General features: G+C 40.9%; 1 protein-coding gene and 1 long non-coding RNA gene across 3 annotated transcripts; both read left to right on the top strand.

The window, feature by feature from the left end:
- Positions 1-716: 716 nt before the first annotated feature.
- LOC131995289 (uncharacterized) lies at positions 717-1641 on the top strand. The gene is made up of 2 exons (XR_009397351.1): positions 717-1199; positions 1270-1641. It is a non-coding gene; the product is annotated as an uncharacterized LOC131995289 (long non-coding RNA).
- An 826-nt stretch (positions 1642-2467) lies between these two features.
- On the top strand, positions 2468-12790 carry LOC131995000 (uncharacterized). Of its 2 annotated transcripts, XM_059362456.1 has the most exons (4): positions 2468-2869; positions 2929-3079; positions 12272-12348; positions 12419-12790. In XM_059362456.1, exons 1-3 carry the CDS (start codon positions 2702-2704, stop codon positions 12298-12300), a joined length of 348 nt encoding a protein of 115 aa, XP_059218439.1. In that variant the 5' UTR covers positions 2468-2701; the 3' UTR covers positions 12301-12348; positions 12419-12790. The 2 variants fall into 2 exon arrangements, with proteins under 2 accessions (XP_059218439.1, XP_059218438.1); XM_059362455.1 differs by lacking the exons at positions 12272-12348; positions 12419-12790 and having other exon boundaries at positions 2929-3201.
- The last annotated feature ends 3499 nt before the right edge of the window (positions 12791-16289 follow it).

Raw genomic sequence — 16289 nt, 5'->3', positions numbered from 1 at the left:
CCAATATAGACCGATCCGCCGATTTAGGGTTTTAGGTCCACAAAAGCCACATTTACTATCCGATTTTGCTGAAATTTGGGATAGTGTGTTGTGTTTGGCCCTTTGACATCCCTCTTCAATTTGGTTCATATCGGTTCATATTTGGATATAGCTGCCATATAGACCGATCTCTCGATTTACGATTCAATGTCCTTGCCGAATTTGGTCCAAATCGGACCATATTTCGATATAGCTGCTGTAGGTTGTTATGTGTGCGCTTAGTCGGCGTTCGAAATGGCTGCCGGTTAGCTGTGGAGAGACAATCAGGGCTAGGGGCCTCAACCCGCCAAATCAAACCCTGCACACAAACATCGAAAATGAGGGGGCACTGTTTTATTCACAAACTTTACTGACTCATAATTACACACAAGGGAAAACATCAACACAGAGATCTTGGTGGAAGGATCTCACGCTAGCCCACCCAACCATGGTCCAAAAAGTCCGGCACATTAGATTATGTTGGACCCCGTACACCACACCTACGAAATCACACACTTACCACATTACTCTGCCCCCCCGAATTTATAAATTTACCAACACATAACTTTTTCTACTATAAACTAAGACATATCAAAATTTATTAAGATTTTTATGGGTTTGAAAATTAAAGATTTTAAATTTAATATTCCTTTTTTTTTTTTTTTTTATTTAACTTTCACTTACAATAACTAAATACACAACACAAAAAAAATAAAGAACAATACTGGTTAATTAGAAACTTTTCGGCTCACTCATTATAAGGCGAGACAAAAACGATAACCTTTATCCCTTGGCCTAAGACGCTGCTCAATTGGCGCGAATTAACAACTTGACCTATCTCCTAAAAGAGCTCTCTTAAAAGACCTTTTCTGCCCTTAGTTTGCTGCAGAATCAAATTACAACCAAAAGACCGGGAATTTAGTAATCCTCCTGGCTACCTTAAGCCTTATTATACGCAAATCCAAGTATTATTCTCTTCACACTTCTTTTTTTTTATCGTTACGCTATTTCCCATACATATTTAACACTAGATATCAATTATTTGTTTGTTTTATGATGAAAACTAATCGAATTTTTTTATTTTTTTTGTTTCCTCTCTTTTAGGTTTTTGGACGGCTGCCAGACAATATTAAAATCTCGCTTATGGGGACTTCACAGATATAGGACACAGACATAAATTGGTAAGACACAGCTTTTACCTTGATTCCGTTAACACATTGATTACAGATTGCCTTTTATTTCTTGTTTCAGGGCTGTTTATATATGGATGATCGCAGACAAAATCACACGGCTGCAGCACCTGGGTCAGGCCTCTTCAGCTCGAAGCTTACACCGCACAACCCTCTCAAGCTGAGAAATTTCGCAGCCGCCAGCAATCAGGCACAGTAAGCTCGGAAAATTGGGGCTCACTGGAGAACTTTTCCACCAATAAAAATTTCGCACTGGCCCCCTTATGCGTAGGTTGGCCAGTGCTTATCGCCACTACAGGAATCAATTTCTATTACACAGAAGAAATAACAAAAATCACCAGTCTACTTCAGATTTTACATGACATCGCCACTCACATTTAAATGTATTTACAGCAAAACACGATCAAAATAAAGTTGTTAATGATGTTCAATATTCTATTTGCCTTTACTGACACTGACAACACAGATATATTTCAATTAAATACACCGACTTTTTTCTTAAATTCACAGAACTAAGTTCGCACTATTACGTCTCCTTGGTTAATGGCTTCTCTCTCTCGCCCTGGCCAGCTTATATAGGCCCATTTTCCTCCCGCCAAATGCCAATTTTCCAAGATCGACCATTTTCCTCTAACTTTCTTTATGCCGCATTTTCATTCTTTCTCCAAAATAAACAAATTTCCTTTGCGGCCCTCTTCTCAAAGACAGGGCCGGTATTAACTATTGTGAATGCCCATTCGGAATCAACTCTGATGCCTCCCCATTTAAATAAACGGACCAACGACTTATCGGACAGATTGTCATATCTGACGGATTCCATACATATCTAAAGTCAAACACCCACTTCCATTAAACGTAATGGAAAATTAATAACGCCAAATGCGCTACGCGTTGTAGGAAAATACCTATCAAATCATTAGTCCTGGGTTCCATGAGCAAACATGTCGCTGCGAATATAAATGACATACAAATGCAATGTAATTTGTCCCGGTGTAGAAGAACTCGTCAGCGCATGATATCGATATGTGTTGCATCGTCCAATGGTATGCGGATGATTATCATTGGAAAATTTCGGTTCTAAAGGCCTGATTCAGAACAACGTGTAACATGCCGAAGCGACATGTCGCTGCTTCCATGACCCTAGTACCAACCCTGACTTACGCCTGAGTACACGCATGTGCCGTACCATACGTTGAACACTAACTATGGCCAACCCTGTCAACCATTCATTGGACATGTGCAGCCAACCTAAGCCATTTCCGCAAAACCTCACACGCCACCACCGCGACAAACCCCATACCGCTGACGAAAATTTCCATCCCATTGGATGAATATATAAAAAAAACAAAAGGTGCCAATCATCGTCTGTTCCACCAAGGCAACAAGGTGGTGGCGTGTGTAGTGGAGACCAAAGGCGGTATCATAGAAACCCCACTCTTTGGTATTAGGCCACCCACCCCCCTTATCGGCATGACTCCCCTTCTTCTGCCTTCATGCTGTTGCCGTTCGCCCTACTGTGGCCTGCAACAAAACGTCGAGTCCGGCGAGGCATCGATGCCGAAATCGACGTGCAGGGCAATCCATCGAGCAACGTGGGGAACTCCCACACCCTGACTTGTCTCATGCCGGGCTCTACGCCGCATATGGAGGAAGGGAAAAAGGTAAGTATATTGATACCTCATCACGAATAAGAGTGTAATTGTCTCTCCTTACTTCACAGGTATGCAATAAAGGTATAAATGCCTTGACGTCGCCGTGTCTTTGTAGTCCACCTGATCATGTCCCCGTACATATATATCCAGGCACATATCGCCCATGCGAGCCTGTCGCATCACACGGCTGCCTCAAAGGAATGGCTGTCCACGACGCAGGTAACCGCCAATGTGGCCTTGGTGTAATGTAAACGTCCTGTAGTACATCTAAGTGTATGTGTGTTTACCCCTTTGTAAATCGTGCAAATATCAAAATAATAATATCCCGAACATGCAATATATCATGTGGTCTATTCTCCTTATCCATCCCAAACCATTCCGAATCGAATCAGACATGAATGTATTCAGGAGTATGCAAATGAATCCACTGCTTTCGTAGGGTATTTGTGATGTTAAAGACTCGTCATTAGGGGATAATAATATTAAAGCGCAGGAAGTGTCATGAAATGCCCAGCTGGCCATAAAAAGGATATGTATAAACGCATGCAAGTGCGAGTGTGTGTATGTGGAATTGCTTTGGCCAAACAGACCAATAATCGAATAAAAAAATAGCAAAGGTGGTATAATATGAAATTTGTTTGATATTGTTGTTGCCATATAAATCTTATGGAACATTTATGGCTAGCGCCCTTAGTTCAACCGCGTTGCCAGTTGACAAAAAATTGCATTACGGAAGCTACTTTCAATGGCAATTGCTAATACCAGTCGCTACAAATGGGATCTTTTGCCACCACTTTCTGTAGTTGCTCTGTTTTATCAGTAAATACGCGGTGAAACTAAAAATGAAATTATTTGTCTCTTTCCCTTTTTGGTTCAAATTGTTTGTCTGTCAGTCACAAATGTGTTGGTGTTTGCAGACTTCAATATGGTCAAAATCCCCACAAATCAACAGTGTCTGATGTAAAAAAAAAACAAATGGAGACAAATCCACGTCCAGCCCGGGTTATGCATGTGCAACCAAAACAACACCGCAGCATAATCTTGAAGATCGTTGATAGTGTGGAAAATTTTTAACACAAAGACAAAATAAAAACTAGCGGGTGATAAATGAAGAAAAAGGGAATCACAGGCCATTGATCATCGCCAGACATGTCTATTTCCATTATACGAACGGCAACAAATATAAATATACATCTAGTAGGCAAGCTCTTTTAGTGTTGAAAAAACAATTACTTGATTTGAAGAAGCATTGAAGAGGGAAGCAAATGTGACTTAAACTGATCATCTGCACCGTTGGTTTATCTATTTGGTGTCGTTGTTTACTTATTTATTTTCACATTTTCTTGCTGCGGGGCTGCCAAAACGCCATGGCCGACATCAATTGAGAGAAATTGCATTCGTCCATTTAATTAGGTCATTGCCGACGTTGGATATTACAAGAAAAACACAGGTAATAATCTCCTTGAACGTACAGGCTAGCCTTCCTATCGCTGTGATAGACCATCTGATTGATGTGGCTGCGAAGTTCGTCATAATGTATAACGACGGGTAGCTTCTCGTGAATTATATCCACGAACACGACAAAAACGGTATATGTGCAACCAGGTCCTATTCGTTGGTCATGATTCCTAGTCATCAGGATGCCCGTACAAATACTTCAATAATTGGACGTCAGGCTGCAGGTAAAAAAAAAAAACTCGCATAGTTATAGTCGCGTAGAAGTGTGTAACATCGTGTGTGTGTCTGCCCGGTCCGACAATGCCAGCATCTGGTGCAATTAACGGTATTAACGAAATAAGGCAAAGGTGGTATACTGACACCCCACAAAGTATGTATATTAGATGGATCGTTGGAAATAAAAAAAATCATGTTCCTCCACGTTGCATCACAGCAGAGTGGTAAATACTTGCATGTAGTTATAGCATTCGTTCACATGAATTCCAAATACTAAAGTTCCAACTGTTCAAAAAAATAATACTTTCCCATTACCGGGCTTACATATAAAACTGACTGATAGGTTTTGTGTTATCCAGATTAACTACCGTATTTTGGCGAACGTGGCATGCGTTACGTTAAGCCAAAAATAAAATCTCGGGGAAATTTTTGACTGGCACAAGCCAGAAATGATATGTAAACTTGATAAATATTGGTAAAATTGATCGGATCGGAAAAATTGTTTGAAGGGGTAGAATTTTATCGAAATGATATCGTGAAACCTGTTGCAACAATGTTATTGGCATAAAAAACTGTTGCATGCGCCGTTGACATGGCAGAGCAACTATAATTGAGTTCCATGAGATCAAATAGCATGAACAAAAAAAAAAATTAAATCAAACTGGGAAATTTTCCCCAGTTCCATTCAATATCAGCGTTCTCAAGCATCAGCCAATAAGAAAAATCGTAAAAAATATATACAATTCGACTCAGACATGAAAGTTCTATATACCTTTGCCTAATGGCAACACAATTGAAGTGGGATGGTGATCTATAGTTGACCTATAAATGAAGTGTCCCACGACGTCTTACCGAATCTAGAGAGATCCAACGTCGTTGTAGTGGCTACCTATATATCATTTATCTGTCCCTGTCCAGTTGGACTGGTGCGAAATCAACACCTAATTGAAGTAGTAACTTTCGGCATCATATAAGGTATGATCTTAAACACCAAAAAAAATTTAGGAAACCCGTTTTAGGAAGAAAGACACGATCTTGTGTGAGAGTATACCTGTTGTTAAGGGGGAAATTAATTTCGTTTACTAGTGAACTCTATCTTTTCAAATCTTTTACATGGCATACCCCAATGGGTTTCCCATTTAAGTCTTCAAGAGAATACATGTTGTTTCCTATGGGTTTGACAATGCGACATTTTATAAACTTTCGAGCGAATTTCGCATTAAAGTTTTTTCCAAAATCACTCAGGACATTGTTTCTCTTGTATACTTCCTGGCCAGGTGTAAAGCTGATTACTCGCGCTCTTGCATTGTATCTTTTTGCACTTTGTTCATAGGCTTGATGCATATTTGCCTTTATCTTTTCGCGAATAATTTCCATTTTGTCCTTTCGATTCGTTTGTGATATCTCATGATCAGTCATTGAGAGCAACTTTTTGGCCAGTTTATAATCGGAGCCATGGGTGTACATATTAAACCCGAACAAAGCGAAGAATGGAGTTACTCCAGTAGCACTATGCACCGATGTTCTTAGGGCACATTCGATCTCTGTTAGATAGAGATCCCACTCCCGATGATCTTTTTCCAGGTACGCTCTTATGGCAGCGAGGACCGATTGATTTACGCGTTCCGACGCGTTAGATTGAGGAGCATATGGAGCGGTTTGCATATGGTTTATTCCATATGTGTCGATCATATCCTTGAATGCCTTTGAAATGAATTGCGCCCCATTGTCGCTGTGTACTGTCTCCGGTACACCAAACTTTCGGAAAATATCTTCTACCAGAAACTTTACTACATTGGAAGCCGTCGCCTCCCGCATCGCTTTCAAAAAGGTAAATTTACTAAAATGATCTACAACGATAAATATGAAAGCGTTGCCGCTTTTAGATCTTGGGTATTTACCTAGGAAATCAATGTAGATTTTTTGAAACGGGCGTTCGGTTATGACTTCATTTCCGATTGTAGGCAGTGTGTGTTCGTTCACAGATTTAGTTTCTTTACATACAGTGCAGTTCGAGACGTACTGGCGAACTTGTTTTGCCATCTGGGGCCAATAATATTTCTCCTTTAATCGATAAAGAGTTTTGGCTATGCCACCATGCGCGGAAGTAGTTTTGTCATGTGCTTCTTCGATTAATATTTGGGTAAGTGATTCAGGTACCCATAATTTCCATTGAAATTCTTGACAAAAATCATCATTTGAGCTATGCCCCTTTTTTAAAATCATGTTGTCGATGATGCGTAGATCTGGTAGCTGTTCCTTGTGCCTCTCAATCTCTTCTCTCAGTGCCTTGTATTCATCACTCTCGAACTCTAGCCTCTCGAAATCGAATACCTGGTCCATTTCTATCTCGTCAGCGGTTGGCAAACGAGAAAGCATATCGGCCACTATGTTGTCCTTACCTTTACGGTGTTCAATATTGAAATTGTACCCTTGGAGTTGCAATGACCAACGAGCTAAACGGCCACTAAGGTCTTTTAGGTTCATTAGCCACTGCAAACTCGCATGATCCGTGATTACGGTAAACTCCATAAGTTCAACATAGGGCCGGAATTTTTTTATTGCCATAACTGCTGCCAGGCATTCTTTTTCGGTGACACTGTAGTTCTTTTGGCACTGATTGAGTTTTTGCGAATAAAACGCAATCGGGTGTTCATCCCCTTGGCTGTTCAATTGGAACAGTACCGCACCAATTCCATACTCCGAAGCATCACATTGTATATAAAATTGGTTTGCAAAATCGGCATGGCGCAAAACCGGGGCAGAGGTAAGAGCCTTTTTCAGATTTTCAAATGCCTCTTTGGCTTTCTCATTGATGGTAAACTTTACAGATTTCTTTAGCACATCTGTTAGGGGGGCCGAGATGGTTGCGAAGTCCTTTATGAATCTTCGGTACCAGCCAGCTGTACCAAGGAAACTTCTTACCTCTCTGGCACTTTTGGGTACTTTAATTTTTCGAATTGCCTCGATTTTCTCCGGATCGGTTCGCAAAACACCTTCCCCTATTATGAAGCCCAAATATTTTAGTTGCCGAAAACAAAACTGTGACTTTTTTAAGCCGATTGTCAACCCAGCTTTCTGTAGACATCCAGCTACCTCTCTTAGGAGCCTCAGATGCTCGTCGAAGTTGCCTGAGATGATCAGCAAGTCGTCCAAGTACACGAAGACATTCCCTTTCAATCGCTGAGGAATGACTTTGTCCATCAGACGGCATAATCTTTGTGCGGCATTGCACAAGCCAAACGGCATCACACGGAACTGGTACAATGGACGACCGGGGACCGTAAAGGCAGTATATGGCTTGCTATCTTCATCGAGCTGTATTTGCCAGAAGGCATATTTGAGGTCCACACTGCTTATATAGTGGGTCGCGTCAATACGGCTTAAAATACCATCTATATTTTGCAGTGGGTACGCGTCTTTTACTGTCAGCTTGTTAAGTTTTCGGGCATCAAGGCAAAAGCGGTTTTTGCCGGGCTTTCGTACAACGGTGGTTCGGTTGCTCCAGGGGCTTTCGCTCTCTTCAATCACGTTTAGAGCAAGCATATTATCGACCTCCTGGTAAGTTATCGCTTGTACTGCTGGAGACATCGGGTAGTGGCGATCTTTGACGGGCTCTGCGCCTTCAATCAACTTGATGGTGTGTTTTTCTAACGTTGTGCACCCTAAACCATTCTTCTCGTACGTACTGAACGCCTCTATAACCTCATTTAAACGGGTGGATTGTTCAGGTGATAATTCATGAGGGTTCAATTTATATTTCGCATCAGCGCTAGTAATTTCTTCGGTGATTTTCTCAATGTTTATTTCCGAAATACCCATTATATCGGGAGCTAATTGGAACAGACGCCAAAAATCAGTCCCCAGGTATAAATTTTGCTCCAAGTCGGGGCATAGACACAAATGCATCTCTTTTGTATTCTCTTGGTATCTAACTGAGACTTTTATTTTCCCCAAAACTCGGTAGTGTTTTCCACCAGCCGCGGTAACCCTGCTCGAGAGAGGTATAATTGGAATATCTAGTTCCTCGACGATTTCCCTGCAGTTTTTACCCAAAATGCTAACCGTGGCACCAGTATCTAATAGACCTTTAACCATTTTTCCCTCAATACAAACTTCCGCGAAAACTCTAGGATCACTTGGGGCTTTCATAGCTTTAGTTATTGAATCTATTAGGAATCTCCTTTGTTGCCGCCACTCTTTGGACTTTTCCCGTAATTTGGCAATCTTCTCGGGTACTGCTCGAGTCTCAGAATTAAATATTCTTTCTCTTACTCGCTCATAGTTCTGTTTACGCTGCTCCAGTGGGACATAATGCCTCTCTTCGGGTGTAAAATTTTGTAAATTAACCTTAATACTATCCTTAACTCTACGATCTTCATTATTGTTTACAATCTCTACGACTTTATTATCTAATTCTTTTGTTCTCTGGGGTTCTCGTGCGGACGTGGTTCCCCTGTACTCCCCACGCCCTTCCTCTGGTTTCCCAGTTGGCAAACGGGGCATCTGGGAGTCACAGTGTCGGGTTTTCCACACTTATAGCAAAATAATTTTCTAAAGTCCGCTGGGCAATCCATGAATAAATGGCCTGCCTCCCGACAGTTCCAGCATGTGACACGGGTCTTCTGCTGTGGGAAACAAAGAGCCGACACATTCTCTTCTAACTCAATGGGAGTGTCTCCTTCGGACCGATCAAATCCCTGGTCACAAATCTCATTAACCTGCCTTAAGGGTCGTTGTGGCACCGGCATGGGTCTATTTTCTCGTCGTGGAAAATTTCGCTCGGCCTCAATGCATTCGATACGTAATTGTTCCACGGAGGATATCGTCATTTGATACACATGACGCTTGATATCCTCCCTGATGTTACTTTTCAAGATCTTAATCATCTCGTACTCGTATATGGGTTGCATTAAGCGCGAGCGCAATAGTCCCATTTCGTGAAAGTAAACATTTACTGCCTCATTGTGCCTCTGTTTCCTCTCAAGCAAGTCCCTTAATATGTCGAACTTCGACTGGGGTGTTTGATATTGGCTAAGCAACGCGTGTTTCAAACCGTCCCAATCGGTATTCATGTTATTCTGCCTATGGAGCCAATACCATTCTCTGGCTTGCCCAGAAACTAAAAATGAGAAATCTCTCAATACTTCAGCCCATGGTATGTCATACTGGGTTCTCATCTGCTCCAATCTGTAAATAAAATCATTCACCCTAAGATCTCTGGGATCACCGCTGAAATTGAGACCCAATTTATCAACTCTTATTCTGAGTGGCTCATTTCTAATCATAGAATACGAAGCTTGGCAATTGTCTGAAGAGGATGTTTGATTTGAGTTCCCAAACTGTATAATCGGGTAAGGATCGATATTCGACGAAGAACGCCTAGAATTATTTGGAACTCCCATGCCAACCTGCTGAGTTGTCTGGTTATTGGACACGGGTATATTCTGTATCGAGGGTGCCGATACTTGTTTGCGGACAACCTGGGACAATTCGTTCAGCCCTTTCGTCAGAGAATCTATCATCTTGCGAACATCTGCCATTTCATTTCTTACCACGTCTTTGACGTTTTCCTCAAGTGATCTCTGAATTCGCCCAGTCTCATCTAGAACCAAATCCCGAACACCTGGCGGAAAACCTTCGTCCGCGTCATTATTAGACCCTCCATTATTACTTGTGGATGGAGCTCCATTATTGTTCGTGGACGGGCCCGCCACATTCGCGTTATCTGGTTCCCTTCTTATTATGGAATTGGCTAGGTTGATGAACTGAAACCCATTCATATTAGTATTGTCTTCTGCCATTTCGTCTTCGAAGGCTAATCGCCTTTGCTTTCTTGTTCTGGTGTTATAAATGGACCTATTAAAGTCGAATGATTCGTTTCTCACTCTCTTATATTTCTTCTTAGAGCGTGTGTTATAGCTCATGACTCCAATTACCGATCAATAATGAAACTCGTAGACTGACGAGTTAATTTTTTCCCAATATTTGTTATTACTTAAAAGTTAATAAATATTCACAAAAATGTTTTACAGAACAAATATTAATTAATCACGAACATGAATTAAATTACTAATACATAAGACATAAACTACCATTTGTTAATAAAAGATACAGCAATTTTAATTTTATTTGACAATCAAAACATTAAAATATGGGGGCATTGTATTTTCAGAAGCAGTGTGGATTTCTTATGTGGTTTAATTTTCTGAATTCGGTTATAAATTACAGCGCCCTCTATTGAGGTGCATCGATGTTTTCCTAGACATTTGTATAACAAGCTAACGATGACATAAAACCAACACAAACATAACTTCACTGTCCATGACATTTATTTTTCCCTACGGGAAACAAAACAAAAGCTCCTGGCTTACGGTACTCGCAATACAACTGACTTTCGTGTGAGTCCCACGAAACGGTTATTGCACTTTCCCTAACTTGAAGTTATCTTTTGTCTATATTGATAAATAATCTATTGACTCTAAAACTATACATCAAAAAAAAACTGGACGCGTACAATACAATCGTTGTCAAGTATCTAATCAACGAGCTATTGCACGTCCCGTAGTTGAAAATTGGAGAAAATATTCTCTTTAACCTATTGAAACAAAATATTGCACTTCAAAATCACTTGCCTTAGGCAAGGTTGGATGCAATACAAAATCACAGACTGTTAAAGATTCTAAACTATTTCCTTTTGGTCTATTTCTTATCTATTTAGTATTCTATTGCTATGTGCGTCGATCTCATTGCACAGATTCCCTTAACCCGCTATCACAGTGTTCAAAGGCGTCAGAATAATCGCCATTTTACAATGCGCATCAGGTACATTCTTACTTTTAGTTTGGGCGCCATCTCTGTTATGTGTGCGCTTAGTCGGCGTTCGAAATGGCTGCCGGTTAGCTGTGGAGAGACAATCAGGGCTAGGGGCCTCAACCCGCCAAATCAAACCCTGCACACAAACATCGAAAATGAGGGGGCACTGTTTTATTCACAAACTTTACTGACTCATAATTACACACAAGGGAAAACATCAACACAGAGATCTTGGTGGAAGGATCTCACGCTAGCCCACCCAACCATGGTCCAAAAAGTCCGGCACATTAGATTATGTTGGACCCCGTACACCACACCTACGAAATCACACACTTACCACATTACTCTGCCCCCCCGAATTTATAAATTTACCAACACATAACTTTTTCTACTATAAACTAAGACATATCAAAATTTATTAAGATTTTTATGGGTTTGAAAATTAAAGATTTTAAATTTAATATTCCTTTTTTTTTTTTTTTTTATTTAACTTTCACTTACAATAACTAAATACACAACACAAAAAAAATAAAGAACAATACTGGTTAATTAGAAACTTTTCGGCTCACTCATTATAAGGCGAGACAAAAACGATAACCTTTATCCCTTGGCCTAAGACGCTGCTCAATTGGCGCGAATTAACAACTTGACCTATCTCCTAAAAGAGCTCTCTTAAAAGACCTTTTCTGCCCTTAGTTTGCTGCAGAATCAAATTACAACCAAAAGACCGGGAATTTAGTAATCCTCCTGGCTACCTTAAGCCTTATTATACGCAAATCCAAGTATTATTCTCTTCACACTTCTTTTTTTTTATCGTTACGCTATTTCCCATACATATTTAACACTAGATATCAATTATTTGTTTGTTTTATGATGAAAACTAATCGAATTTTTTTATTTTTTTTGTTTCCTCTCTTTTAGGTTTTTGGACGGCTGCCAGACAATATTAAAATCTCGCTTATGGGGACTTCACAGATATAGGACACAGACATAAATTGGTAAGACACAGCTTTTACCTTGATTCCGTTAACACATTGATTACAGATTGCCTTTTATTTCTTGTTTCAGGGCTGTTTATATATGGATGATCGCAGACAAAATCACACGGCTGCAGCACCTGGGTCAGGCCTCTTCAGCTCGAAGCTTACACCGCACAACCCTCTCAAGCTGAGAAATTTCGCAGCCGCCAGCAATCAGGCACAGTAAGCTCGGAAAATTGGGGCTCACTGGAGAACTTTTCCACCAATAAAAATTTCGCACTGGCCCCCTTATGCGTAGGTTGGCCAGTGCTTATCGCCACTACAGGAATCAATTTCTATTACACAGAAGAAATAACAAAAATCACCAGTCTACTTCAGATTTTACATGACATCGCCACTCACATTTAAATGTATTTACAGCAAAACACGATCAAAATAAAGTTGTTAATGATGTTCAATATTCTATTTGCCTTTACTGACACTGACAACACAGATATATTTCAATTAAATACACCGACTTTTTTCTTAAATTCACAGAACTAAGTTCGCACTATTACGTCTCCTTGGTTAATGGCTTCTCTCTCTCGCCCTGGCCAGCTTATATAGGCCCATTTTCCTCCCGCCAAATGCCAATTTTCCAAGATCGACCATTTTCCTCTAACTTTCTTTATGCCGCATTTTCATTCTTTCTCCAAAATAAACAAATTTCCTTTGCGGCCCTCTTCTCAAAGACAGGGCCGGTATTAACTATTGTGAATGCCCATTCGGAATCAACTCTGATGCCTCCCCATTTAAATAAACGGACCAACGACTTATCGGACAGATTGTCATATCCGACGGATTCCATACATATCTAAAGTCAAACACCCACTTCCATTAAACGTAATGGAAAATTAATAACGCCAAATGCGCTACGCGTTGTAGGAAAATACCTATCAAATCATTAGTCCTGGGTTCCATGAGCAAACATGTCGCTGCGAATATAAATGACATACAAATGCAATGTAATTTGTCCCGGTGTAGAAGAACTCGTCAGCGCATGATATCGATATGTGTTGCATCGTCCAATGGTATGCGGATGATTATCATTGGAAAATTTCGGTTCTAAAGGCCTGATTCAGAACAACGTGTAACATGCCGAAGCGACATGTCGCTGCTTCCATGACCCTAGTACCAACCCTGACTTACGCCTGAGTACACGCATGTGCCGTACCATACGTTGAACACTAACTATGGCCAACCCTGTCAACCATTCATTGGACATGTGCAGCCAACCTAAGCCATTTCCGCAAAACCTCACACGCCACCACCGCGACAAACCCCATACCGCTGACGAAAATTTCCATCCCATTGGATGAATATATAAAAAAAACAAAAGGTGCCAATCATCGTCTGTTCCACCAAGGCAACAAGGTGGTGGCGTGTGTAGTGGAGACCAAAGGCGGTATCATAGAAACCCCACTCTTTGGTATTAGGCCACCCACCCCCCTTATCGGCATGACTCCCCTTCTTCTGCCTTCATGCTGTTGCCGTTCGCCCTACTGTGGCCTGCAACAAGGTAGATAAATTATGAATTTTTCATCGGATTATGACGAAAGGTGGTTTACATATATGCCCTCGGATATGGTAGGTATCCAAAGTTCGGCCCGGCTGAAATTATCGCTTTTATACTTGTTATGTATATTAATGCTCCGTATCGTGGTGCAGCAAAAAGCAAACGACAGTAGCTCTGTCTTCAAGTGAGCCAGATTATGTTGCTTTAATTTTGGCGACATGAGAAGGCATTTGGTTGAAACGCATTAATATAATATGAATATAACCTCTAAAGAACAGCCAATTATAATTTATGAAGATAACGTTGATTGTATTGCCATTGTCAAAAATGTGAAATCAAAACACATTGACATAAAACAACAGTAAGGTCACGACAACTAAAAAAAAAAACCCAAATGAAAAATGTTGACTTTGAGTTTTGAGAACTCAAGATGTTTTTCTCTTTTTTTTTTTAAAAAATTGCTTCAAATCAAACAAGTTTCCAAAGAAATGAGGTTCTTAAATGGGACACATACACAGTAGAAGTTCTATACATGTTCTTCATCGACGTCCACACAGCTTTGGCAAAAGTCGTTACGGGCAACCTGCGATGTGTCAGCATGATTTCCGATCAGACAGTGACCTGTTATGACGGGCACATTGACTGAGACGTTTGTTCTAGCCGGCGTCAGCAAAGCGCAGACCTCCTCAAGTATAGATTAGGCCACATAATTTTGGAATGTTCCTAGTTCTGTGACCGCAGCCTCACAGCAGTGGTCGCAGCAATTTGTCTAGCTACAATGGCAAAGGCATTAGGTGTAGCATTAAATTCAGTTCTTCAGATTGAGTCATCCTTTGTGTGGCTGTGACGCACAAACAAGCCATCCTTTGGATGCGGTTGAGTATTGAACAGCAGGGGGACTTTTGAAGCGCTGTCCACCAGACCACAACACCATATGACAGTATAGGTGTGACAACTGCAGTATACACCCAGTGCATGACACGCGGTTGAAACTCCCAACTTTTGCCAATGGCTCTCTTGCAGGTGTATAGGGCAAGATTTGCGTTTTTCTCTGCTGACCCATTATTTAGATCTACAGATCCCAACCCTGCCGTAATTCATCTTTTAGTAAGTTAGTTATCAATAAACTTTCTTACGGTAGAGTTGATACCTAGAAACTCCGGCTCTTTCATGCTTGACGTCGGTATTTCATAATTGAATGCACCTTCAATGTCAAGAAATGCTATCATTGTATATTCCTTAACAATGAGATAACCCTCTATGTAGCCGACTAGGTCGTGAAGGGCTGTTTCAGTGGACTTGCCCTTTGTATATTCATGCTGCTGCCGAGACATAGACTATTAGGGCGAAACTCATTCGTCCCAGAATTCATCCTGAGCCTTTCTCAGCTCGCCCTTGAGTGGTTCCCATAGACCAACCAGTTCTAGGGTCCACTATGGTGGTGACTGTTTGCCCCTTGGCTTGGCAATAAGACATGCTGCCACAAGCGAGTCATTCAGGGTCTTTGTGATCCTCTTGACCATTATGTATATATCCTCAGCAGTTTGCACTTCCTTTTCTGACCTGGAAGGGAAAGTCGTGTAGAATGTGTGCCGAAGTCTATCCCAAATTGCCGTTCTTCTGTCTAGGAGAGAGACCACTTCTTCAGTATTTTCCCAAGGCTGAAACTAATATTCCGATGATCAGATAAACTATGGTCAAACAACATTCCCAGTCGCATATCCTTCCACTTAGATCTTCCGATACAAAGGTAACATCTTGTACCTGCTGCCTGTTCCTGGTAATAAAGGCAGCTATACCAGGATATGAACCGATTTAAACCATACTCGGCACATTTGTTGGAAGTGATACCAAAACATCACGTGCAAAATTTCAGTCAAATCGGACAAGAATAGCGCCCTATAGAGGCTCAAGAAATCAAGACCCAAGATCCGTTTATATGGCAGCTATATCAAAACATGGATCGATTTACAATCCCAACTGACCTACACTAAGAAAAAGTAACAAATCCGCATTTTATGGGACTAAGTTCCTAAATTGGAAGATCGGTCTAAATGGCAGCTATATCTGAATATAGTCTGATCTGGACCATATGCTGGATGGATGACGGGAGGCTAAATACAAACTTAACTTTATCTACCTCGGCACCGCCGTAACCGAAACGAATGACACCAGTTATGAGATTAAGCGAATAATAATACTGGCAAACAGATGCTACTTTGGACTAAGTAAGCAGTTTAGAAACAAGCCCACCTCTGGACAGACGAAGATTACACTTTACAAGACACTGATACTACCGGTGTTGTTATATGGTTCTGAGGCATGGGTACTTGTGAAAGCAGATGAGGCAGTGCTTGGAGTATTTAAGATAAAGATTCTTCGTAAAATATATCGACCAGTTTGC

Source organism: Stomoxys calcitrans, chromosome 2 (assembly GCF_963082655.1).
Source record: "Stomoxys calcitrans chromosome 2, idStoCalc2.1, whole genome shotgun sequence".
In the NCBI taxonomy this organism is placed as follows: domain Eukaryota; kingdom Metazoa; phylum Arthropoda; class Insecta; order Diptera; family Muscidae; genus Stomoxys; species Stomoxys calcitrans.
This window is presented reverse-complemented; position numbering and strand designations above follow the sequence as displayed.